This window comes from Cygnus atratus, chromosome 17 (genome assembly GCF_013377495.2).
Source record: "Cygnus atratus isolate AKBS03 ecotype Queensland, Australia chromosome 17, CAtr_DNAZoo_HiC_assembly, whole genome shotgun sequence".
Taxonomy (NCBI): domain Eukaryota; kingdom Metazoa; phylum Chordata; class Aves; order Anseriformes; family Anatidae; genus Cygnus; species Cygnus atratus.
This window is the reverse complement of record NC_066378.1, coordinates 1,345,800-1,368,455: the sequence shown is the minus strand read 5'-3', so window position 1 is coordinate 1,368,455 and position 22,656 is coordinate 1,345,800. Positions and strand designations below refer to the sequence as shown.

At 53.9% G+C, this 22,656-nt stretch overlaps 1 protein-coding gene across 3 annotated transcripts in view; it reads left to right on the top strand.

The window, feature by feature from the left end:
* Window positions 1–22,656, top strand: part of OSBP2 (oxysterol binding protein 2) — a 97,674-nt gene that overhangs the window by 32,005 nt on the left and 43,013 nt on the right. The window contains exon 1 of one of the 3 annotated variants that reach the window (XM_035571094.2): window positions 13,116–13,851. The exons of the other annotated variants lie outside the window; for them this stretch is intronic. Coding sequence (XP_035426987.1) covers window positions 13,773–13,851 — 79 coding nt within the window. The 5' untranslated portion in view covers window positions 13,116–13,772. Of the gene's footprint in view, window positions 1–13,115; window positions 13,852–22,656 lie in introns of those variants that run through there. 3 annotated transcript variants of the gene reach the window in all.

Below are 22,656 nucleotides of genomic sequence, written 5' to 3'. Positions count from 1 at the left end.
GTTTGAGGTGCTCACATGCTGGCCTGACCCACACAGCAATCTCTGGGTCTGTGAGGCTTTGCTGATGCTGTGATGTACAGAATGTATTTTTTGTAAGGGAGGGAAAAAAAGTTGTTTTCACTGTGATCTTAAAGGAAAGTCTTGAGTTTTTGCTCAATATTTTTGTTTCTGTGAAATGTGCATGTTTCTCGTTTCCTTATTTATCGGCCTCTCTTCTCCTGCACCCTGGACAAATGCTGCTGCCTCTTGCTGTGGGTGCGTGCGTGATTTGAGGAAGTGTTAATTCCACTGTTTCACGCCTGTCAGCTCTTTGTAAATAAATGCTTCCTTTGTCTAATGCTCAGTGGCCTTTTTGTTGATTGTTTGATTTTACCATTTTTGCACACTTTGAGAAAAAACGAATTTATCAAGGTCACTTGTCAAGACTGCAAAGTGAAATCAATAAAACAGGAAGTGTATGCACACGTCTTCCTTAATTCATGATTAATTACCTCACCTGGTGATTGACGAGTGGTGTGTAGTCACTTCCCCAGGTTCGAAACATCTCCCGCCTGTCCCTTGCCTCCATCAGGATTCGTCCTCTGCCTGCAGGGGGCTCGGACGCATTTGGGGAGTTTTGCTGCGCGTGAAGGAGATGCTGCCCTGGTGCTGGTGAGGAGCCGGGTGGGTGGGCACGGAACAAGCCATTGGGATGGCTCCAAACTGCTCCCACACGAGTCCCAAAACCCCCGAAGCACCTGTGAGTTGTGCTGGTTTCTGGGCATGGCTGCGGAGAATGGGATTCAGCGCCCGGTCCTTCTGCCTTGGGTTTGTTCGCTGTTGGCTGCTTCTAAGCAGGAACTGCAGACAAACAGAGGCAGTGGGTGTTAATGCTGGGCTTTGTCTGTTCGAACGGGGACTTCTTGGTGGGGTTTGGTGCTCGGGGGTCCCAGAGCAGCTCGGTTCTGCCCCCAGAGCAGGTTTGGTGGCCTCCTGCTGGTGTTAGGCTATGGGGCCGCACTGGCCAGACCGGAGGAATGTGCCCACGTATGTTCTTGATTTCCCCTGCCTTTTCATCTGATTACGGCACACGTGACCTCTGTGTAACTGCTTGCCTTGTCACTTGTGTCACTTGTCCCTCCAGGCTGGTGTGACTGTGTGTCCTGAGAGCAGGATGGAAACCAGGCTCCTTTGGCTCGTGTGCCCAAACAATTCCAGGGTTGTTTTACGTGTCTGCTTGCAGGTGAAGCAGCGAGCCAGCCCGGGCAGCTGTGAACCTGAGCTGTGCTGCTGAGATCTTGTTCACAGGCTTCAGAGCAGCTGGTATTGTGAATATTGGGATTTTTAATTCATCTGGTGCGGTGGTGAGATGGCCAGGGCTGCTCCAGCAGGAACCAGCTGCCGGCCCCATGGGAAGCGTTGAGGGGAAGCTCCGAGCCAGGTTTCCTCTGGAGCTGTGGAGCTCTGCTCGCTGAAACACCTGGCTGTTGTGTGAGCAGCTCCCAGCTCAGTGCAGGCTGGATCTTCAAAGCGTGCCTCTGGCCTTGCAAAGCCGCCCTCATCCCTGCTGCTTGTCTTCTCTTCCAGAGACTGGCTGCAGCCTGGGCTCGTCAGCCTGTTCCCTGCGCTCTGAAAGCCGCTTCTCTGCGGCTGGCAGAAGTGGGAGGGATGTGCTGTTTCACTCGCTGTGCTTGCTAATATTAGCTTAGTCTGTCATTTTGCTAACTTACAGCTGCAGCTGGGACACAAGTCGGTGAGGATGCTTCCTTGCTGAGCCCCAGGGCGCTCGTTTGCTGGCTGTACTGCTGGGCTGGGCCCAGCTCTGATTTAAACTTACCCTTGGACTTCCAGGCCTGATGGCTGATGTCCTGGACCTACAGCAGTGCCTTCACGAACCCGTGCCGTGTAGGTTCACAAGCAGCAGCTCACTGAGCACAGCGCGTGCTGAGCGCAGGCTGTGCGCTTCTTTATAGCTGGTAGGGGCTGGGGGGAGCCTGCGGCTGCAGGGAGAAACGAAGCAAACAGCCGCTAGTTCCTGGTACGCTTAGGGTGAGGTGCATCACAGCCTTTTCCAAACGTGGGTCCTTTTTTTTTTATTTTCCATGGAGGATGTGATGGTGCTGCCTTCTGCTGCAGGTACTGCTCGCATCAAGTGCCCCGAGCGGCTCTGGAGCAGCGTTGTCTGGAGATGCTTAAATCTGACACCTAGGCTTTTCTGCACCCATCGCATCCGTGGGGCTTTCCCGGTGCTGTTAATGGCACAGTTCCCAGGTGTGGTGCTTTCACCCTGCTGGGCAGCTGAGCTCCACCACAGCCACTCTCTGTCCCCCTCCCCAAAGGGAAAAGGGGAGAAAATACGATGAAGAGGGCTCAAGGGTTGAGGTAAGGACAAGGAGCGCTCAACAATATCATCACAGGCAAAACAGACTCAGCATAGGGAGATGAATGGAATTCATTACCTATTACTAACACGCTAGAGCAGTGAGAAACAAAGAAAAACTAAAAACACCTTCCCCCCATCCTCCCTCTTCCACCTTCTCTCCCTGAGACGTGCAAGGGAATGGGGGCTGTGGTCAGTCCCTAGCTCTTTGTCTTTGCCACTGCTTCTCGGTCCCTCTCTGCCCTTGTTCCATGCGGACTCCCTCCCACGGGATGCCGTCCTTCCCGAACTGATCCTGCGGGGGCTGCCCACAGGCGGCAGCTCTTCAAGAACTGCTCCCACACGGCTCCGTACCACGGGGTCCATCCCCCAGGAGCAAACTGCTCCAGCACGGGTCCCCCACGGGTGGGCGGCAGCTCCCCCCAGACCCCCTGCTCCTGCGTGGGCTCCTCTCCACGGGCTGCAGCTCCGGCCCGGGGCCTGCTCCTGCGGGGGCTCTCCATGGGCTGCAGCCTCCTCCAGGCCACATCCACCTGCTCCACCGGGGGCTCCTCCACAGGCTGCAGCGTGGAGATCTGCTCCGTGTGGGACCCATGGGCTGCAGGGGGACAGCCTGCTCCACCAGGGGCCTCTCTGCAGGCCGCAGGGGAACTGCTGCTGTGTGCCTGGAGAACCTCCTGCACTCACCTCGGTGGCTGCAGGGCTGGTTCTCACTCCTCTCCCAGCTGCTGTTGCCCAGCCGTTTTTTTTTTTTTCTTCTTAAATCTGCTCTCTCAGAGGTGCAACCAACATCACTTAGTGGCTTGGCTCTGGCCAGTGGCGGGTCCCTTTGGAGCCAGCTGAAACTGGCCCTTATCTAACACGGGGCAGATTCAGGGCTCATCTCACAGAGGCCACCCCTGTGGCCCCAGCTACCAAAACCGTACCACATAAACTCAAGACGCTACGTGGGGATGCAGAGTGCCCATGAAGTGGTGACAGGCGTGGCTGTTACTTAAAGGCTCAAAGCAAGCGAGTTTCACCCATAAGTGTTTTGTGTCACCCTGAATGACATAGCAGGGGCTTTTGTACAAGTGGGAGCACGCCTTGGACATGGCAAGGGGGAGTGTTTCCAGCTCAGATAACTGGCTCGGTGTATTTCTGTGTTGTTATTAGGCACTTACGATTTGCAATTGCTTTCTTTTTTTTCCTGGCACAGAGAAAGGCTATTGGAGGAAAATCAATGTTTAGGTCTGAAAATAAAAACAATTCTAATTAGAAATAAGTCATTCAGGCATGAATGGGTGCAAGGGAGCCTCCTGCTTCGCTTTTTGTCCACCTGAGCATGTCAACTTCTGCACCACACCTGCAAAACGGAGAATTAGATTTGAGCTCAGTGTGGGCAAGGGAAATGTTTTATTCTGGGCTAGCCTGGTTGCGATGCTTTGGTTGGAAGTAAATGAAAACCACCGATGAGCGCAGGGTGGTCTGGAGAATCTCACCACTAAGTTTAGGTGATCCAGCAAGGAGAAGAGTTGTTGTCCTACGGAAAGAGAACAGTAATTCCCCTGGCTGCGGTTCTAGGGCATGGCTTGTTCCACCCTTGAAGCGCAAACCAAGTCCCTCCATAGTTCTTCCTGGGGCTAAATTAGTTGTTCTCTGTGTTTCTGGTTTCTCCCGAGTGCTCTGGGCCAGGGAGAAGTGAGAAAACCTGCCAAGGGACTTGTTTGGGAAGGGGCAGCTTTCCTTTAAAGAAACCTGGTATGCCTGGTGCAGGCAGCCCCCTGGAATTGCGGGGTAGCGCTGATGTGTGCGGCTTTGGGTGTGGGTTCGATGCGCTGGTTTCACTTGTTACTGAGAAGTCGGTGAATTGGGACTCGTGGTGATAGAATCACACAATCACAGGGGTTGGAAAGGACCTCAAGAGATCATCGGGTCCAACCCCCCTGCCAAAGCAGGGATAGGACCTGACCGCATCAGCGCGCAGGGAGCTGGAGGCTGCCAGGCTGTGCCTGGAGAGCACTGCTCGGGTTCCATCCCTGTGGGACGGGTTGTGTCCCTTGGGGACGGGTGAAGAGGCGGTTTAGGTGTTCTGCAGTCGTTTAGGGCACTGCAGAGCATTGCATCCAGTGCAGGGGCCCAAGGGAATGAGAAACTCCACCAAAATGACCCTAAACCACCTAGAAGAAGGCTGTGGTGGCGGCGGCACTTGGTTCCCTGGGTGGCACGCTGCTCTCCGTGGCCATAGCAGTGCGGGTGCCGTGGTGGAGGCCCGAGCTGGGTGCTGGCGCTTTGCTGGAGCGATGCAGCGGTGGCAGGTTGCCCTCTCCTGGCTCGTCTCCTCCACGAACCCCGTGTTCCCATTGCATGGAGGAGGGCTGGCGGCACGGGGCTCTCGTCGCCTGGGATCCATCATGAGGCTCCTGGAGCTTTTGGGTAAGGGACGTCCCCGCAGAAGGCCGGCAGTGAAGGTGCTGAAGGCGTTTGCTCACTGTCGGTGCCTTTTCAACTATCCCTCAAGGGCCTCCGTGCCACAGGGCTTTAGTGGGCAAAGCCTGCTTGAGAGCTCTCTGGAGGAGCAGCTCTTCCCAGGTGTGAGCCCCGGCAGTGCTTGGATGCACCGGGCTGCTCGGGGGGGGGGTCTTCAGTGGCAGAGCCCCCTGGGGACCGCCGAACGCCCACCGCACGGAGACATCGGTGTGGAAGCAGCTCCTCTGCCCAGCCTGTGCTGGCACCTCGTGGCGCTGCGCGCTCCTGCAGCCCTCTTCTTCCTCCTGGTGCTGAAACCCATTGCGACACCGCAGCTGCTCCCTGGGGCGCATCCCAGCGATCGGGCCTGGTGCTGAGCTGCCCCGCTCCCGACAGTGGGGGTCTGGATCTGGGGAGGAGGTGCTGAGCCTGCCTGGTGGCACGGGGCTTGGGTTTGCTCCCCCAGCTCAGCAGTCGGCTCCCCGGTTTCAGCGGTGCAGCATCAGCTCGGTGCGAGCGTGCGCCACGCAGGCGTCCAACAAGCGCAGGTGTCCGCACTCCTGGGGCGCAGCGGTTGCTTTTGGTGGGGCAGGGCTTGTGGGGTGGGGTAATTTCAGATGAAGCAATGCAGAGGATTAAAACGGATGAGCTTTCAGCGTGCAAGTCCTTGAAACGGATGGCTGGGGCTTGCAGGGTGTGGGTGGTCAGCAGAGTGGGAATTTATCATTCCCATGGAGTTTAGAAGCTTTTAAGCCAAAATTCTCACGCTGGGAAATGAAAATCAACTCGGTGACAGAGAATTTAATGCCACCTTTATCCTCCTTGTGGGTGAGGGGGCAGAACTGCAGGCTGAGAGGGAGCTGGTGGTGCTGCGGGTCCCAGGTGCGTGACAGGGCTGCTGATAAACGTGCTGGGGGGCATTGGATTTTAGTGGTTTGGTGCCTCCCAGCCCCATCTGCTCCTTCCTGGGGATGGAAGGGGGTCTCCCAAAAGAGGTCCTTGGTTTTGCTGCCCGTAAAGGGGCTCACGCTTTGACATTCTCGCTTTTCAATGTGAAACACAGTGGGTAGTTCCCGTCCTGTGCCCGTTTTCAGCTGCACGGAGCCAGCAGCGATGCAGGGCATCGCCTTGAGCAGACCTGTCCAAACTGCGGGCTGCAAAGCGGTCGCTAGTCCTAGTTTGTGCCTGTTAGCAGTTCAATATAAACAGCTGAAACTGAGTTCAGCTGGTGGTTTGTGTGTTGAGTGACAGGTAAGGTCCCCTCTCCTTTCTAGAGACGACTGATAGCATTACCGCTGTGCTGCAGCGCCTGCTTCCGAGGGACGGGGGGGCAGAGAAGGTGGCGACCTGAAATACCCACCTGAGCAGGTGGCACGCTTGGACCTGGTCACAGAGCTGGGCAAGACCCAGGAATGGGTCTGGACATTCTCAATATCCTATCAAGGAAATGATTGAAATAAGTTAGCCTTCGAGGGAAAAAATGGCCGCGCGTCTTTTTTGTTCGTAAGCCCTTTCTGTTGAACTCTTCCTTTTGGAAGGGGTTTCCTTTCCGCTGCTAAAAATCCAGGTCTCCCCGAGGGTTGTGGGCTGGAAACGTGGTGCCAGCCGAGGAGATCGCAGCCAACGCTGTGCAAAATCAGCCTGCGGGCTGTCGTGTCCTCCGTGGGCTCAAGGTGCCGGCTCGTCTGCCCCGGCTGCTGCTTTTGTCCCCAGTTTGGGACGTGGCAATGGGAAGCTGTCCTCTTAGAGCCTGTCGGAGAGGCGTTATTTAAATTGTTTCATTTAATGCATTTCTTTTTTCCCACTTCCTAACGGCGTGCTGGCAAACGTCCCAGCTGTTTTTAACATACATATTTAATGCATTTTCTTTTTCTCAGTGAATAGTACTGGAAAAAAGCAGCTGTGGAACTGGACTGTAGCACTGAGCTCCTACCTAAGCCTCAGTACCCCTTCGGGTCTTCCAGATCCTAAAATGCCCAAACAGTTGGATGTGTGTTTACTGGTGTTGGCACTGGAGATTGAAACAGTCTGAAAAATAGGGAAAATGAGGAGCTCAGAGTGTCGTCAAAGCTGAATTACTCCTAATTCCTGCCATCTGAGGTTATGCTGAGTGCCAAGTCACCGACAGCGTCGAGCAGTCGTTAGCGGTGCGGTCAGCTGGAGTTAAACCCCATGTTCCTGCTCCCCATGACCTTTGTGGCTTTTGGGGTCCGGTGTGGGGCTGAGTGACAAAACTCGCTGGAGGCGGCTCTTCTGGCAGTCTGCAGGCGGCTGGAATTTACATCTCGGCTTCTGAAATTGTTTCTTTTTGTTTTCGGTGACTCCGGGATCTGGCTCAGCAGGGTGCTGACCCCTGTGCTTGAAATTCCTGAAAAAAAGCAACCAAAAGCGACCGAAGCTGTGCATTTCCTTGCTGTGACGTACCAGGATCGCCTGCGGGGACCGGCAGGAAAGGCCAGCTAACGTGAATTTCTGGTCTGTGTGCGTTCTGCGGAGGGAAGGGTGCCGAGGGAGGATGAGGTGCAGGTACCTTCAATTACAGCTGCTGGGGACGCGGGGTTTCACGCTCGTGACGGCTTTTTGCCGTGGTTTCTGGATGTGGGCTGCTCCTGGTGCTTGAGAGCCAGTCGCAGCCAGAGGTCCTGCTGCTTTGCCTCATCCTTGGTTATTTTTTTTTGGTCAAGTACTTGTGTATTTCTGATGCTTGGTGATGCATTATGGTGAATAACTGGAAGCAAGCAAAGAATAAAGAGGAGATACTGCCCTGGTATGCCATCAAAAGTTATGGATGTCTGCACTGATGAGGATTTAGATTTATTGTCAATTCACATTTCTTTCTTGTGGCGAGCAGGAAGGTTTTATCCGCCCGTAGCAGCGCTGGTCGGGGCACAGGTGAGTTCCCTGGAGGGAGGAGGAACTTGGCCTTGCTGGATTTGTATTTGCATGTATGTGTGGTTTGGAGGTAGAGCTCAGAAATCGGTGCTTTTTCCTGTGCACTTCATCTCCTTATTTGTGGAAGTCTGCCTTAGGAAAGGAGGTTGTAGGAGTGCATGGTTTAAGATGAGAAGTTTCCTGAACTGGTTGAACGGAGGGATCTGGCACGAGCAAAGAGCCTGGAGCTCATCTGATAAGGCTTGCACTGTTTTAAGGAAGCATCTGGGTTAAAAAAAAAAAAAAAAAAAAAAAAACCCAACAACAACTAGAAATGGAAAATAAATGCTGTTTTGTTTCCTGAGTGCTTTCCTGATGCTGAGATTCAAGAGCAAAGAGCAGTAACTGATCAACCATTCAGAACGATATTACACCTAATTTTCTTGTTTGCATTATCACGCATGGGAAAACTTAAAAGCAGAATGACGATGTGAATACAAATTGCAAGTTTCTGGGCATTGCCAATTGTTCCGTGCATTTCTCAGCGAGTGGTGGTAGTTTGATGCTGCAGTGACACCTGGGGGTGAGTGCTGTGTTCCCCGAGTAGCTTTTTGTTGGCAGCTTTAAAACTACCGTGGAAAAAAGAGGTTCTGGCACTTTTTCAGTGAGCGAGTAAAAAGTCTTGTGTGCTGTAGGTGCATAGCGATGCGCACACAGCAGCGTGTCGTTCCAACGTGTGTGGGATTTTGGACATATGATGGGCCAGAATACGTCAACGAGACAAATTTTTAAAGCCATTCCTTGTCAAGAGGCAAGGTGTTTTGTTTTCAGGGGTTGTTTTCCGTGTATTTTAATCCTCCTGTCAGGTTCTCACGTTGCAGAGGATAAACAGCAGCTTGGTAGCTCAAACACGGGGTCCCACTTGTACCATTTCTGCGCGTTCTGCGTTGGCTGTCGGTACACCTGGCGCCCCCTCTGAGCTTTGTGCGAGTTGTTCCCGCTGCCCTTGATGCGAGCACTGAGAGGAGCAGAGTTGGGCTAAACAAGCAGAAATGCAAACAGACGAGCCGCGCATAAAACGCATTTGTTAACAGTTTGTTTCCTGCCTAGATGCCAGGCTGTGACCTGCGGTGGCCGACATGGTGACAAAGAGCCGTGGTTGAACCGTACGTGAGCAGAACCATCAGGGCTTTAATGCAAGGTCCGCACGCTAGCTGTTTCAGCTGTTTGCACCAGAAGGAGGTTATTTCGGTCACTCTGTTTCTATCCATCTCCAGGGCGAATTGCACGTGTGTTGTTCGTAACGTGATAGCGTTGGTAGCACACAAACCCACTGCAGAGCCCAGGGTAAGCAAGGTGCCCGTGGGTGTCTGCTCTCGGTCCAGCAGCGCTTCTTGAGTGAAATAAGATAAAGGGAGGAAGGAACAAAATGTAAAGCAGCAGCAGATCCTTGGGCAGAGCCAGAGAAAAGGCTCCCAGGGATCTGTTTTTCTGGAAGTGGCCTTCCTGCATCACCTTGAGCGAGGGTTGTGCTCTCGCTTCTGGGTGTCCTGGTTTGGCCTCGGCAGCCCAGGAGCAGTGGGATGGGGCTGAAGATGCTCCGGCCCCACGCAGCTCCCCTGGGCTTCAGGAGCAGGGCATGGCGTTCTGCTGACAGCCAGGGGTGATGTTGGTTTTTGTCAGGAAAGGAAATACCTGCAGTGAACACCCACTGCAGTCCTGCCGGCTTCTTCTGCACCATCAGCACGTACCAGGGGTTCCCTGGCTCTGTCCTGGCGGCGTGGATGGTGAGAGGCTGGGTAACCCCAGCACCAGGTGCAGAGGTGAGGTTGGTTTTCAGGTGTTATTCAGAATAAGCTTATGGCAGAAGTGCAAAATAATTCCTTGTGGAAAGAACAGGAGTGAGAAAGGCTAAAGAGCCAGAGGAGCAAAGCTGCCATGTACATCTGTGTACATAGCGTACGTCTTGTATTCCTCTTTACTTTTTAACCCTGAAATAATTTTTCCTTTGATACGCAGGACTTGTGAGAAGGTGCAGCAGGAGGTATGGTGTCACCTGGTTGGCAGGAGAAAGTTTTAAAATGCTAATTGTATTTTCCTTTTGAAAGCCCGTAGGATTTTCTTGCTGCGTAGGCATGCATGAATGACTTCTAGAAGCGAGGACAGGAACGGGAGCTGGAGTCAGAAGAGGTTTTGGAAGTTGGTGAGTTGTCTGATATCAATAAGGTGAAATTTAGTAAAGCCAGGAGAATTGTAATGGGGGAAAAGAAAAAGAAAGAAAGAAAGAAGTAATAATAATAATAAAAAAAAAAAAGACAAGGAAGGGGATTCCAAAGGTGTTACCGGTGTTTTCAAACACGCTGAAGGTTTTTGCGTGGGAGAAAGGCAACCAATTCTCTCTCATGGCTGCAGGGGGCAGAGGCAGCCCCGTCGGTGTGCAGCAGCACATCCCTGGGCTGGAGAAGAACCCTGCGTGGACAGACCTGCGCGCCCTCGGTCGCTCCTGGTGCTGCCCGCATGCACGAGGGTGTTTCTCCGTGTCCCTTCCAGTCCCGCATCGCTGCTGTGAGCAGCGCAGCCGCCTCTCACTGGTACCTGCGCACAATGCTTTCTGGCACAGGATTCTCCATTTCCTTGTGTTTCACTTTGCCTGCTTCCCCTGTGTCTGTATCCTGGCTGTGTTCGGGTGGCAGATTTTTTTGTATCATTTTGGAATATTTGTGCAGGTCTGGTGAAGGGAAAACGTGGTGTTTCAACGCAGACAAAAGTCACCAGCATCGTTTTAAGCCATGCTGCCTCCTGTAGGGTTTGAAGCAGGGGCTTGGAATTTGGCAGGGCGCCCGTCTTTGTGTGGCTTTTGTCCCTCTGAAAATGCAAATCTGCCCAGCGTGCTCCAGAGGAGGCCTGTGAAAAGGGGCTTGTGTGGGTTTATCCGTTAGAAAGCCTGAAGCCAGAACAGCTGAAATTCCCACGCCTCTGTCTCCTGTCCTGTTCCTCCGGGTGCAGGGCGGCTGACGGCACCGCTGCCATCCCCAGGCGACCCCGATGTGCCGGACCGCGGGTGCCAGTGCACACCGAGGGGATGTGGGGACCCGAGCCGGGGGTGCAGGGGAAGGACAGGGAGGTGGGTATGGAGCCTGCACGGCCCCTGCTGGCACGTGGATTGCCCTCGGTCGGAGCTGCTTGGTGCTGATCTTCGGTGCTACATCCCCAGCCCATCCCGAGCGCTGTGTGAGGAAGAGGGGCTGTGGCAAACACCGTCTGGAGCCGGGTGAGCGCAGACCACTCTGACGCGGCGGGGGGTGGTGTTTGGCCAGTTCAATTTTGGTGCTTGCTGCTCGAGTTTGGTGGCTCGAGTGGCTGTGCTTGTTTCTGCGCATGTAGTACGTCTGGAAGGGCTTTGTTGCCGTTTGATAGAACCCTTAAGGTTGTCGATGCACCTCAAGCAGTGTGCAGGCTGGTGACGCCGTACCCGCGGCCGAAACCGCGCCGGCTGCTGGCGTGTGCAGCCCTTCCACCACGCTGCTTCTGCCCTGCGCCAGGCAGGAGCTGCCAGACGTGCAGCATTTCTGATGGGCTAACGAATGAGCTGGAGTCGAGTTGGTTTTGTGCAACTAATCCTATTAGAGCTCTGGATTATTTTTTTTTTAATTTGTCTGATATTTCTAGTGGTTATTTTTTAAATAGATGTGGTCCAGCTGTAGTGATGTGGAAGGATTAAGGACTATGGGTGCTTCCAAGATAGGTGAATAATGATGACAAAAGGAGATGCTGAAGTACATAGCCCCTGGGTGTCTGGTTGTTTTGGGTGTTAGTGGTCACATTCAGGTAAAGAATTCCTTTGAGGTTTTGAATTTCATCCAGCTTGGACCAAGCGGTCAGGCTAAAAGCAAAGCTGCCCTCATCAGCCCAGCTTTGCTGCCTGGTTTTCTTCCGCACTCTTGGGAAGACAGAGGTTGTGAGGGAAGCTGAACGTAGAGCCGTGGCTGTGGGAAGTGCCAGCAGGAGGTGAGTGTTCCCCTCCTGCCTCCACCCTGGTCCACCTGGGCTCACCCATGCCCACTGCCACCTTTTGCTGCATGCAAAACCAGGCACCTAATTCAGATTGCTTGGGTGTTTCTCATGGAAAGCGAGCGAGCAGGAATTCCGCCTTGATGTGCAGCGTTTCCCAGGTGCCTGTTGCTGAGCCAGGGACCAAGGCTTTTATTCGGTAACTCTTGGTTTCGAGCGGAGTGAATTAAATGCAGGGATAAATCTGCAATCTGTTTTTAAGCAGGGAACTTCAGACTAATTCTTCAAGCATTTAGGTGAGCAGCTCTGCGGCTGTGACCTAACTATTTGCAGGAGGAGGCTCATGGCAGCTGGCAGAAGAGATGTAGAGCTGATTATAAGGATTCAGTAACCTCAAGCTGATGGAAAGTGTCTTATCTCTGCTTTCCACAATCCTCCCTTGCAGTTTCTGCAACAGGATTATAACTAACTTGTGCTTAAGTCACCACTAGAACAAGGGGGTTGCTTACAGGAGCAAAGCAGGCAGAATATCGTGGTGTAACGAGCTGGGACGCGCGGTTACCTGTGGCAAGGAAAAGGCTTTGGTGGGGTCGGGCGCATGTGCCTGAGCCGGACAGTGGCCCTGACCTGTCAGTGAATGTCCTGGTGTAACAGGGGGCTAGGGGGCTGTCGGAAGTCATAGCTCTGCTGCCGATAGGCGTGTACACGAGCTACTGCGATGAGTTCAGATACGTGTGTCCGTGTGGGTGTGGAGCTGTCCAGGAGGCTCTCTATGGATGTATGCGCGTGTTGGCTGTGCTCTTCGTGTCAAACCATGGATCCCGGCTCCATCTGGTTCTTGGATCTGATAGCAGAAGCAGGAGTGCTCGTTAGGAGCTAAATCCCATCGAGGCCTTCCCCTCCAATTAACAGTTGCTGTCCCTACGTTGCTTGTGGGTTTTCCCTTGAATAGCTGCTGGTTCTTACTCAGTGCAGAAGGATGCGTATGTCGGGTAAGCACACAAAGCTGCACGTTGTAGTGTATGTGTGTTGCCAGCATTATTTTTCCCTTGAGTGTGCAGTGTGTGGTGAGAGCTTCATTTTCCAGATTTTGCCCTCTTTTCACCCAGATTGCCTTGAAAGTCTGGGCACCTCGTTTTTTATACATATATATATATATATATATATATATATGTACGTATACAGAAAATGGAATATAATCCTTTGTTTCTGTACGAACCTTGACGTCCAGCTGGAGTCAGAGCCCACCCAGGACAAGCTCTCGGTGCGTGCCCAGGTCCCCGTGCTGTGCCGGTTTGAACGCTCGCGGTGCCGCGCTGGCTGCAGCTGCTCGTGCCGCTGATTTGTGCCGCATTTTGCCTCCGGACCTGCTCGATCCCTCGGGACTAGTAAAATGTTAAAGGCTGGGAAAATCCAATCCTCCTGCAGCAGAGGGGCAAGAAAACAGTCGTCAGGGGGATGTGTGTGCAAACCGCGGAGGTTTTCTTATGGGGCTCTCGGGATGATCTGAAATGGAGCTGCGTGAGTAAAATGTATAATGAAGTTTCTTAGAAAAATGAAGAAATTCAGATGTATATTTTAAGCGAGCGTCCTAAAAATAACCTCCAGTAGCATTTAAAGGGACAAGCTTCCAAATACCATCTTCTGCACAAAACAACATCGCTTTGGCTTTTGGACCGCATCTCCCGTAGCCTGCTGTGCATCGTTCCAGAGACGGCCATGGCGAATCCCGCCCTTGCTGCTACCCGGGGCTGAGTGTTCCCCCCTTTTCGGGGAGGAGGATGCCTCTTCCTGGCAGAGATGGAGTTAAGGGCTGCTGTGTGTACTGAAGCCAGCAGTGGTGCATGCCGGTACCACGGGGTCTGGTGGCCGCTGCGAGCCGGTGCCGTAGTGCTCTGCTGTCAGCGTGGGGCGAGAAGTGGCGATGTGAGACGTGGGGCTGCGTGCGGCCGGGTCGCTGCCTGCTGAATAAGGACAATCGCTGGATCAGGACAGTTTCTTCTCTATTTTTTTTTTCCTCCTCCATCGTAAAGCTAATGGCCATGCAGCGTGTAGCCTCCACGAGTGCAGCCCCGCTCTGGGCATGAAGGGCCGGGGCTGCTGGGAGTCAGGATCCGTCCGTTCCTTCTGCAACTCCGCCTGCCTCAACAAGTTCCCCAAGGGTCAGTGGCCATCCCGGCATGGCGGGGAGGGATGGGGGGGCCACCGTGGTGCGGCAGAGCCCCTGCGAGCCGTGGGGACAGCGGTCTGCAGGGCTGCAGCCCTGGGGTCTGTGCGTCCCGGAGCGAGACCTCCCATGGCTTCTGGAAGGGGCTCTCGGGGCGGGCGTGCTGCGCCCTGGTCCGTTTGGGTTGGCGTTTGGAAGTGCACAGCACTTACTTTAAAAAAAATGGGGTGTTTAAAAAGAAAGTAAATCACAGTTTACTGATTTCTGGTGCTAAGAGGGTTAAATTGTAAGACATTTTGTTCATGTCATGCTGTGCACTTTAAATATCAAAAAGAATTGATTTGTTTGTGGTGTCAAATTAATTCCTGCCATAGACGGCCTGGTCAGCCCTATTGCTTGGTTTCAGCAAATCAGATACGTTTGTTTTGCTCTAGGAGAAACTCCTCTGCAGTTAAGACAAAACGAGACCACTTGTGTGCAGCCAGTGCTTCGGCATCTCGTGGCTCGCCAGCCAGAAGTGTCCTGCGGGACGTGTTTGTGTGAGCACCACATGCTGCTGGGCAGCCGGGAGCCGATTGGTGCCGCCGGGACCCACGCTCGCCACCCTGCCTGCTCCCGGGCTCGTTTCAGCTGCGGTGCGAGGGCGGTGGGCTCGCTGGAGCTCCGCCAGGATCACCTTTGGGTTTGTGCTGCCGCGGGAAGCCGGGCTGCTTACAGCGGCGGGGTGACCCTCAGTACCGGCACGGTGCTCGGGACCATCCTTCCAGCATGGAGAGCTGCTCTGACGCTCTGTGCCAGCGCCTCGCTGCTGGCTGTGCTTTTCTCACCTTGCTGCAGTGCCCAGAGCTCTGCTGGTGGCTGGCGGTGCCAGGTGATGGACACCCGGCCTTCCCTGGTGGTCAAATCCAAGTGGTGGTGGCTTAGGCTAGCTTGGGGTAATTCAGTAGGTTTGACGAAGGAAAAGGCACAAATCATGCAAAAAGTCATTAAGGAATCAAGTCACTGCCTCCTCCTGTGGGGGATTCATCTCACCTGCCTGTAGGTGAGATCATGCAGTATCAGAGTTAGAAGTGTGAGCCTGACCTAGTGAACTTGGGGCTTCCTTTGGGGTTAGTAGAGAACCGGGCACCTCTGGAGAGATGTTTGCTTCCTTCCAAGGTAGGTGCTGGGATCGTGGGCAGCTTGCCCCATGCGTGCTGGTGTCTCGCCGCTGACCGCAAGGAAGCCCCAGGACTTGCTCAGCTTTGGAATTTCTGTTTCTGGCTATCAAAAGAGAGGTGAGATGTCATCTCGTCTTTGGTAGCTACAGGTGGTTAAACTCACCACTTCCTTGCTGCAAACGCTGGCCCTATTTTATTTTTATTAACGCATGGTGGGAAGGTGTCTGCAGAGCGCTGCACAGCATCAGCCTCCCCTTGGTGTGGTCCCTGCTCGTGGAGATGGCTCTGTCCTGCTCCCAAGCCTCATTTCACAGTAAGTTATTTTACCTAAATGTAATTTCCTTAAAAAAAAAAAAAAAAAGGCATGGAAGGGAGAGATGCAAATAGGTCAAATCAAAATTCCAGCATTTGAGGATTTACAGCAGTCTTCAGGCAGATGACAAAACAGGTGTGTTTTTTTTTAATTAAATCCAGATTGTCCCCCTCCTTTCCTTTGGTTTTCCTGTCCAGCTGATGACGTGAGGACTGGCAGATCTCAGGTGCGTGCGCCTGGTTTGTGTAAGCTGGCTCCAGCGGGGAGCAAAGCGCCTTAAGCCCAAATTAGGCTCGTGTTCACCCCCGAGGCGCTTGCAGCAGCTGGGCACGCCGGCGCTCAGTCTTCTCCTGGGCACATGCATCACGGGACAGCACGTGCGAGATGTGAACCGGGTTGTATTAAACGTGCAAAATGCCCATGTGGTGCCTGATAGCCTCGGATTGCAGGGCAGTGCTGCACAGGCAGGTGGTGAAGGAGAACCAGGAGGAAAATGCAGATATTTGCGTGTTTTAGCAACAAAAGCTGAACCCCACAGGCCGGAAAACATTGGCTGTTAAAATCAATTTACTGTAAAGATGTAATGTGCAGACTGTGCAGTGAAGGAGTCCCTGGTAAGCTCGTTCCACTTGGAAAAGGCAATACTTTTTCCCAAAGTGAAGATATTTCCCAAGGATCCCGTGCTTTTCACTTAAAAATCATTATGTTGTAATAGTTGTTTTCTACGGAAAAAATAGAAAGGCTTTAACTCCATTTGTCTCACTGAAAAGGAACCGTTTGAGGTACGTTTAAAATGCTGATGACTTCTAATGAGACCAGCCCGGTCTTTTGGGGGCAGGAGATGCCTTCTGAGCAGAGCCTCAGGCTGTGGGTGGTTTCTGCTGGGTGCCCCTTGTGTCTGCAAGGTGAAACCAATGCAGACCTTGCAGAGCGACAGAAGGAGGTGGAAATGGAAGTAAGGAGATGTTTGGTGCTCTTAACTATTTGTATCTTGATCCTGTTCCGTTAGAGCCAGTGGGATCGTGGCTTGGCTTCAGTGACATCGGCCAGATCGAGGGGGGAGCACCGAGGTGCTGAGCGCCTTGTCCTGTGCCACGTGAAAGGTCACACTGCCTTGCACAGACGCCCTGTGCTGTGGGGGCAGCCCCTGGACGGGCCAGCAGGCACACAACGAGCACACTTGGTGGGCGTGAGCAGGTCGGTAGGTAGCTGTCAGGTGTTAGCTTGTCTGTAGTTCTTTTATTTGAGGATCCCAAAGCTCGTTACGGCACAGTCCAGCTTCCAAGGAAAGTTGCAGCAGAAATGTCCCTGCCGGGTCCTTTTGGAGCATTTGGTGACCCTGCTCTGAAATGTCAGCAGGTGTAAGCTGTCGTTAGCACTCGGTGAGAACACGGACGGTCACCTTCTGATGGAGGTCAGGTCCTGGGCTGCTGCTGCCTGCGCGCTGCTGGCCGGGCTCCCCAGCGTTGTGGGCTTGCAGCACACACACGGGTCGGTTGCTTCTAACCAGGACATGAGCTAAATGCACGAAGAAGGACACTTCTGCAGCTGCACAGCAGAGTTAGTTTATTTTATGGCTGAGCTAGAAGCTACTTCAACAGCTGTTTAGAACTGGTGTGCAGATCCCTCTTGCTATGTAAGTAAGGTTGCGTTGATGGCCACATGCAGGTGGCCAGCAGGAAGAAGTGCTGGATTCGCTTGGTGATGGACAGCACTGTAGCCTGCTTCTAAAAGCAGAAGTGTTGACTCAGCCTTCTTTCAGATTTATTTAGAAATCTCCTAGGGAGGCTGTTGTGTGAGAGTTACGACACCTCTTTCCTTGGCATAGCCAGCCAAGAGCAGATGAAGCCAAAAATAGATAGCAATATCTGATACCTGACGTGCGAAATTCACAGGCATGTCTCCATACCACTTCTCCTATGTGATAGAGTCTCTCTGGGTAGCACGTTTGCTGGAAAGGCATCTCACCGAGGTGTCAAGGCACAAGGAGATGACAAATCCACTGTTGCTTCCCTCTGAATGATTCCACCAGCCGCAGCGGTGATGCTGCATCTTGTCCATCCCTGCTCCTCGCTGGGCACGCTGCTTTCCTTGCCAGAGCTCTCGGTTTGTTGAATCCTGGTATGGTCTCACTGTTGTCACCTTCTGCTTGTCACTTGTCGTAGTTTGGGTTTGGATTTTTTTCCCTGCCTTGATCCTCTGAAGTAACGGTGTTGAGATGAAGTCCTTCATGGCTGGAGAGCCCTGCCTTGGGGCAGGCAGCCTGCCTCCTTCGTTGCTCCTCGTTTCCGTGTATGCTGGTCCTGCTGTTCCTCCCACCCGGCTGGGCTGTGGGCTTTGTGCTACCCCCTTTAATGGTGTTGCTTTCTCTGACCTTTGTTGGCTTCATGTGTTGCCTGCTTCCCTCCGGCTCAACCAGAAGGGTTGATGTTTCACTTGTGAGGGGCAGTTCGTTACTAAATGCAGAATAGGGATGTTTGGGTTTGCACATCCCCAGGGCTGTTCCCTCCAGGTGGCTGAGACAGAAGAGCCATGACTTTAACCACTTCTCCTAGCCCTCAGCGCAGGATCAGCCTGGAAAACCTCCAGTATTTTAACCAGAGCAGAGGGAGGAGCAGTTTGGATGGCTCTTGCAGAAGCAAGTGAGAGAGCGGATTGAGAGCAGCCCAGAGGAGAAGGACCCGGGGGTGTTGGTTCATGAGAAGCTCCACATGAGCCAGCTATGTGCGCTTGCAGCCCAGAAAGCCAACCATAACCTGGGCTGGACCAAAAGCAGCATGGCCAGCAGAGTAAGGGAGATGATTCTCCCCTTCTGCTCTGCTCTTGTGAGACCCCACCTGGAGCCCTGCGTTCAGCTCGGGGCCCCCAGCACAAGAAGGACATGGACCTGTTGGAGAGAGTCCAGAGGTGATCATGAGGATGATCATGAGGGCTGGAGCAGCTCTCCTATGAAGACAGGCTGTGGACGTTGGTACTGTTCAGCCTGCAGAAGACGAGGCTCCGGGGAGGCCTTATAGAGGCCTTCCAGTAGCTAAAGGGGGTTACAAGAAAGCAGAAGAGGGACTCTTTTATCAGGGAGTGCAACAATAGGACAAGGTGTAATGGCTTTAAGTGTAAAGAGGGTAGATTTAGATGAGATATTTGGAAGAAATTCTTCGTGATGAGGGTGGTGAGGCACTGGAACAGGTTGTCCAGAGAAGCTGTGGATGCCCCATCCCTGGAAGTGCTCAAGGCCAGGTTGGTTGGGGCTTTGAGCGACCCGGTTTGGTGGGAGGTGTCTCAGCCCCTGGCAGGAGTTGGAAGCAGATGGGCTGCTGCTTTAACCAGGTTTATTCCAACCCAAACCTCTCTATGATTCGATGGTTCAAGGGAGCAGTGACCCCTCCAGCCACCCTCTACAGAGCTCCCTCTCTCGACCTGTGCAGGCAGATGCAGATGCATGCACAAGGCAAGGCACGGAGGCACCGCTCTGACTCCGAGGAGCCTCTGCAGCCCCACAGGGCTTGCTTGGACCAGTGTGTAGGGCAGTGGGCAGCCCTGCTGCCCGATGACGTCCTTCTTTGCCAACAAGGAGCACTGCATTGCCTACCGAGCTGGCTGGGCCACCTCTTCCACCACAAGGAGGGTGGGGAGGGAAGGATGGCGCTGCCCTCTGTCCACAGGTGAGATGCACGAGCGCGCTGGCGGCTCCAGGGCTTTGTGGCCATCAGAATCGTGTGCCGAGCAGGAGGACCGTTCATTTTGCTTGGGGACGCTGCCCTCTCCGCCCCTTTCCCATTCATTTTTAACTGCCGTGGAGATCTCTTCCTGCATGCGTGCGCGGAGACTTTGCGCGCGTAGTGTGGAGGAACCTGAGGGCGCGCAGGTGCTGGCGGAGATGCGTGCGCTCCTGGTGCCAGAGCCGCGCAGCGCCAGGCAGGAGATGTTCTCCTTGCCAGAGCTAATCAGCAGCAGCCACTAACAATGTGGGCTTATTAGCTGTGTCTTCAGCACAAAGAGTAATTAGGGAGGAAGTGGCCATCTTGACAGCCTGGTGCTGTAATTAGAGACTGGAAACGGTTTATAGAACTGGAAGGAGTGGAGATGAACTCTGAGCTCCATCCACATGGATCTGCAAATAGAGGCCCTGTGCACAGCACAAATTGATTTATTTTTTGCTTCTTTACTGACGAGGCTGCACTGAAGGCCAGCACAGCGCTTCTGGGGGAGAAGATGCTGCGTCAGTTAACTGCCTGGCTCTGTGGGCGTGCGGTTCCCAGCCAAACCCGGATTGGGGGCAGATGATGGAGGAGCAATTCCAGGGGCAAATTGCTGGTTTAGAGGATGTATTTCCGCTAAGTCCTTGATAGTAACTGCTGTGTAGGGAGTAGCATGTGGCCAAACATTAGTGAGCCACTGCCTGTCCTGCCTTGTAGTCCAGTGGAGATGAAATTATTGCTGCTGTGCCTGTAGTTCATGGGATTAAAACTGGCTTCACACTCGCTCATCCAGCAGAAAGCTAACCCAGCCACCGGGGGAAGGATGCAGAGCGGGGTTTGGTGGGTAATGCGGGCTCATTGCAGGGGTGGACGAACCCCGAGGAGCCTCAAAGTGCTCACTGAGGCTCCCTGGTTGCCCCAGGCCTGGCACGGACTTGGGCAGCACAGGGATGGCTCAGTTAAAGGGCGCTGCGCCTCGCCCCTTCCCAGAAGGGAACCGACGATGGGACAAGGTCACCAAAGGCAGTGACGGGCAGAGCAGCTCCGATGGTGTCTGGAGCTGGCTGGGTGTCCGGGGGGGGGGGGTCAGCATCCAACCCCGAGGGGACAGCTTTGCTTTGCTCCTTCCAGCTCACGGTTAATGCCCTCGCCCCTTGCCCAAGCAGCGAGCGGCTGCAGGGCCGGATTCTGCCTGTGGCTGCGCACGCCCTCATGGAGGCAGCGAGCGTGGCTGAGCCGGGAGCACTTCGGATGCACCTCTTCTGAACAAAACCCCAAAGCACTGCAGCATAGGGCTGGGAAGGTCTCTCTATCACAAAGAGAGCATTTTATGGCAGAGTTCTTCATGCCTGTGCCAAGCTGGCAGGTGATGCGGTACATCAGGTTTTTGCAGGTGTTCCTGGCTGCTTAGGGCACGTTCCTGTGCTGGCTGGATTCCTCACCTTCAAAAAATAAAGCCTCACGGTGGAGCAGAAGGGAGAAACCTGGCTCCAGGAGACGGAGGTGCTGGAGGCAGGACTGTTCTCCCAGGTAGTGCTGTGATGTCTGCCGCAGCCTCCCGGAGCCCCTTGTGCTGGTTTTGCAGCAGGTCATCAAGGGCACCAGCAAGAAAGACTCTGCCCTCTTTAGCAGGTTATTATTTTCTGATAAGACCAGGAGGTTTGGAAAGCTTTGGAAAACATTTTCTTTCTCTGAGCTGTAGGCTACAAGGCGAATGTGCTGGGTTGGGTGTTTTGTTTTTTTTTTTCTTCTTTTCAACGTGAAGGAGCAAAGCGGTGCTTCTCTGCAGGCCTCCTCGTGTCACTGGGCGGACTCTGGCTCTCACTCACACCCCGCTGTCTCCGTGAGTTTTGTTAAACACCAAACTTGTCCTTGGCAGGTTTCAGATTTCCAGGAACTTTGTGAAACCTCGGGGTGTGAGTTCACATTGAGCAGTCCAGCCTGCTGCCCTCCTGTGTCCCGCGTTCCTGCTGCTCCCCGGCAGCTCTAGTGGCAGGAGGCTCTTGTTGACACAAGAGATGTTGCAGCTCCACCACCACTGGTCCCATGGCTGGAATCGCACTGGAGAGGGGGCCAAAAGGAGCAATGTTATCCACCTGGGGGTTGGCTTGCAGCTACGCCAGACGGCGCGTGCCCTGAAAGCGCAGCACTGGTGTGGGGCTGCAGCTGGAGGCACGTTGGGCAGCTCCTGGACTCTCTCCTTCAAGAAGTGCTGTGTGTCCCCTGGAGCAGCACCGAGGCGATGGCACCTGCGGTCGTGAAAGATGGAGGGGAAGCCAAGAACAGATTTCTTTTGTTGCACCTTGCAAGCGTCTGGAGCGTGACCTTGCTGCTGTGGGAAGGCTCTGTTGGGAGGTGGGGCGGCAGGAAGCCCATGTTGGCAGTCCATCGCTTGGGGGTGGCGGAAGGTCTCCGACCGCAGGCACAGACCGCCGGGCTGCGGGAATGCTGAGCGCTGTCATTTGGTTTGAGCATCTGTCTGAGCCCTGCCTGTGATGGGCCGATTTGTCACCGAGCGGGACTGATGAAATTATCTTTCCATTTGTAGGAAGGGAGTTGTTAGGGCTGTTTGCCCATTAATGATTTTTCTTTTGCCCCCCCTTGAGGAGTTCAGTGCTTTGTTACCTGCCTGCTCTGGTGTGTTTGGGAAGACTTGCCGCCCAGAAAGCGGAGAGAAGAAGGGAGGAGGAAGGGAAGGCAGCAGAGCTGCCTGAGGCTGCACAGCTCCGTCGGTGCAAGCGGCCGTATGCCTGTCCTCAGTGCAGTAGCATCCTCAGGCGTGGTGTTTTAATCACTCGATGATATTTAGCAGAAACACGAAGCAAGGAAAATAGGTGCTTCCTCTTCGTGCCGCTGCCCGGGCACATCGCGCACTGAGCCAGTGTCGGAACAGGAGTGGCTTGGCAGCGAGCTGGGTGCGCTGCCGCACAACCCCCTAATCAGTACCTGCAGCTTTGCTGCTCTTTGTGAATTAAAAGGGGTTGAGTGGTGCTGATAAAGTGCAGCTTTAGTTAACGTTCCTGTAGTCGTGTAAAATGCGCGTTTTGTTGTGCAGGCATTCATCCGACCTCACACAGGGGGGAGGTTAGCAGTCTTTCCGGAAGCCCTGCTAGCAGTTGTTGGTTTAGTTTGTAAAGGCGTGCAGCCAGTCTCTGGCTCAGATTCGGACGTCTCGCTGCGTGTGTGGGAGCCCCCAGCCTGCAGCGGGCTTCCCATGCGGCACCTGGGGTGCGCGTCCTTGTCCCAGCGCGGGTTTGCTGTGTTCCTCGCTCGGTGAAAGGTCTCTTGGGTGAAATTCTGTATTTTTCTGGGGTTTCATCCTTGCTGCCTGTTGCATGTTCTTTATTAAGGGACTAACAAAAGCTTTATCTTCCCTTCCAGTTCAAAGCCTTACAAAGTCTGTCCTGGCAGCCCAGCGCTCGCAGAGAGGCTAGTGGAGGCGTGTGCTGCAGGGCTTTGCCGTGCCCGCTTGTGAGTACCGCAGGAACAGGGCTTGAAACCAAAAGCAGAAGCAGTGGGAAGAGGGCCTAGGTCAGACTCCTTGGCATTGCTCGTGAGTTGCTTTCGCCCTCTCTGTGCCTGGGGCTCTCCGTTACGCTGGGGCGGTGGAGCAAAGGGGCTGAGAGATT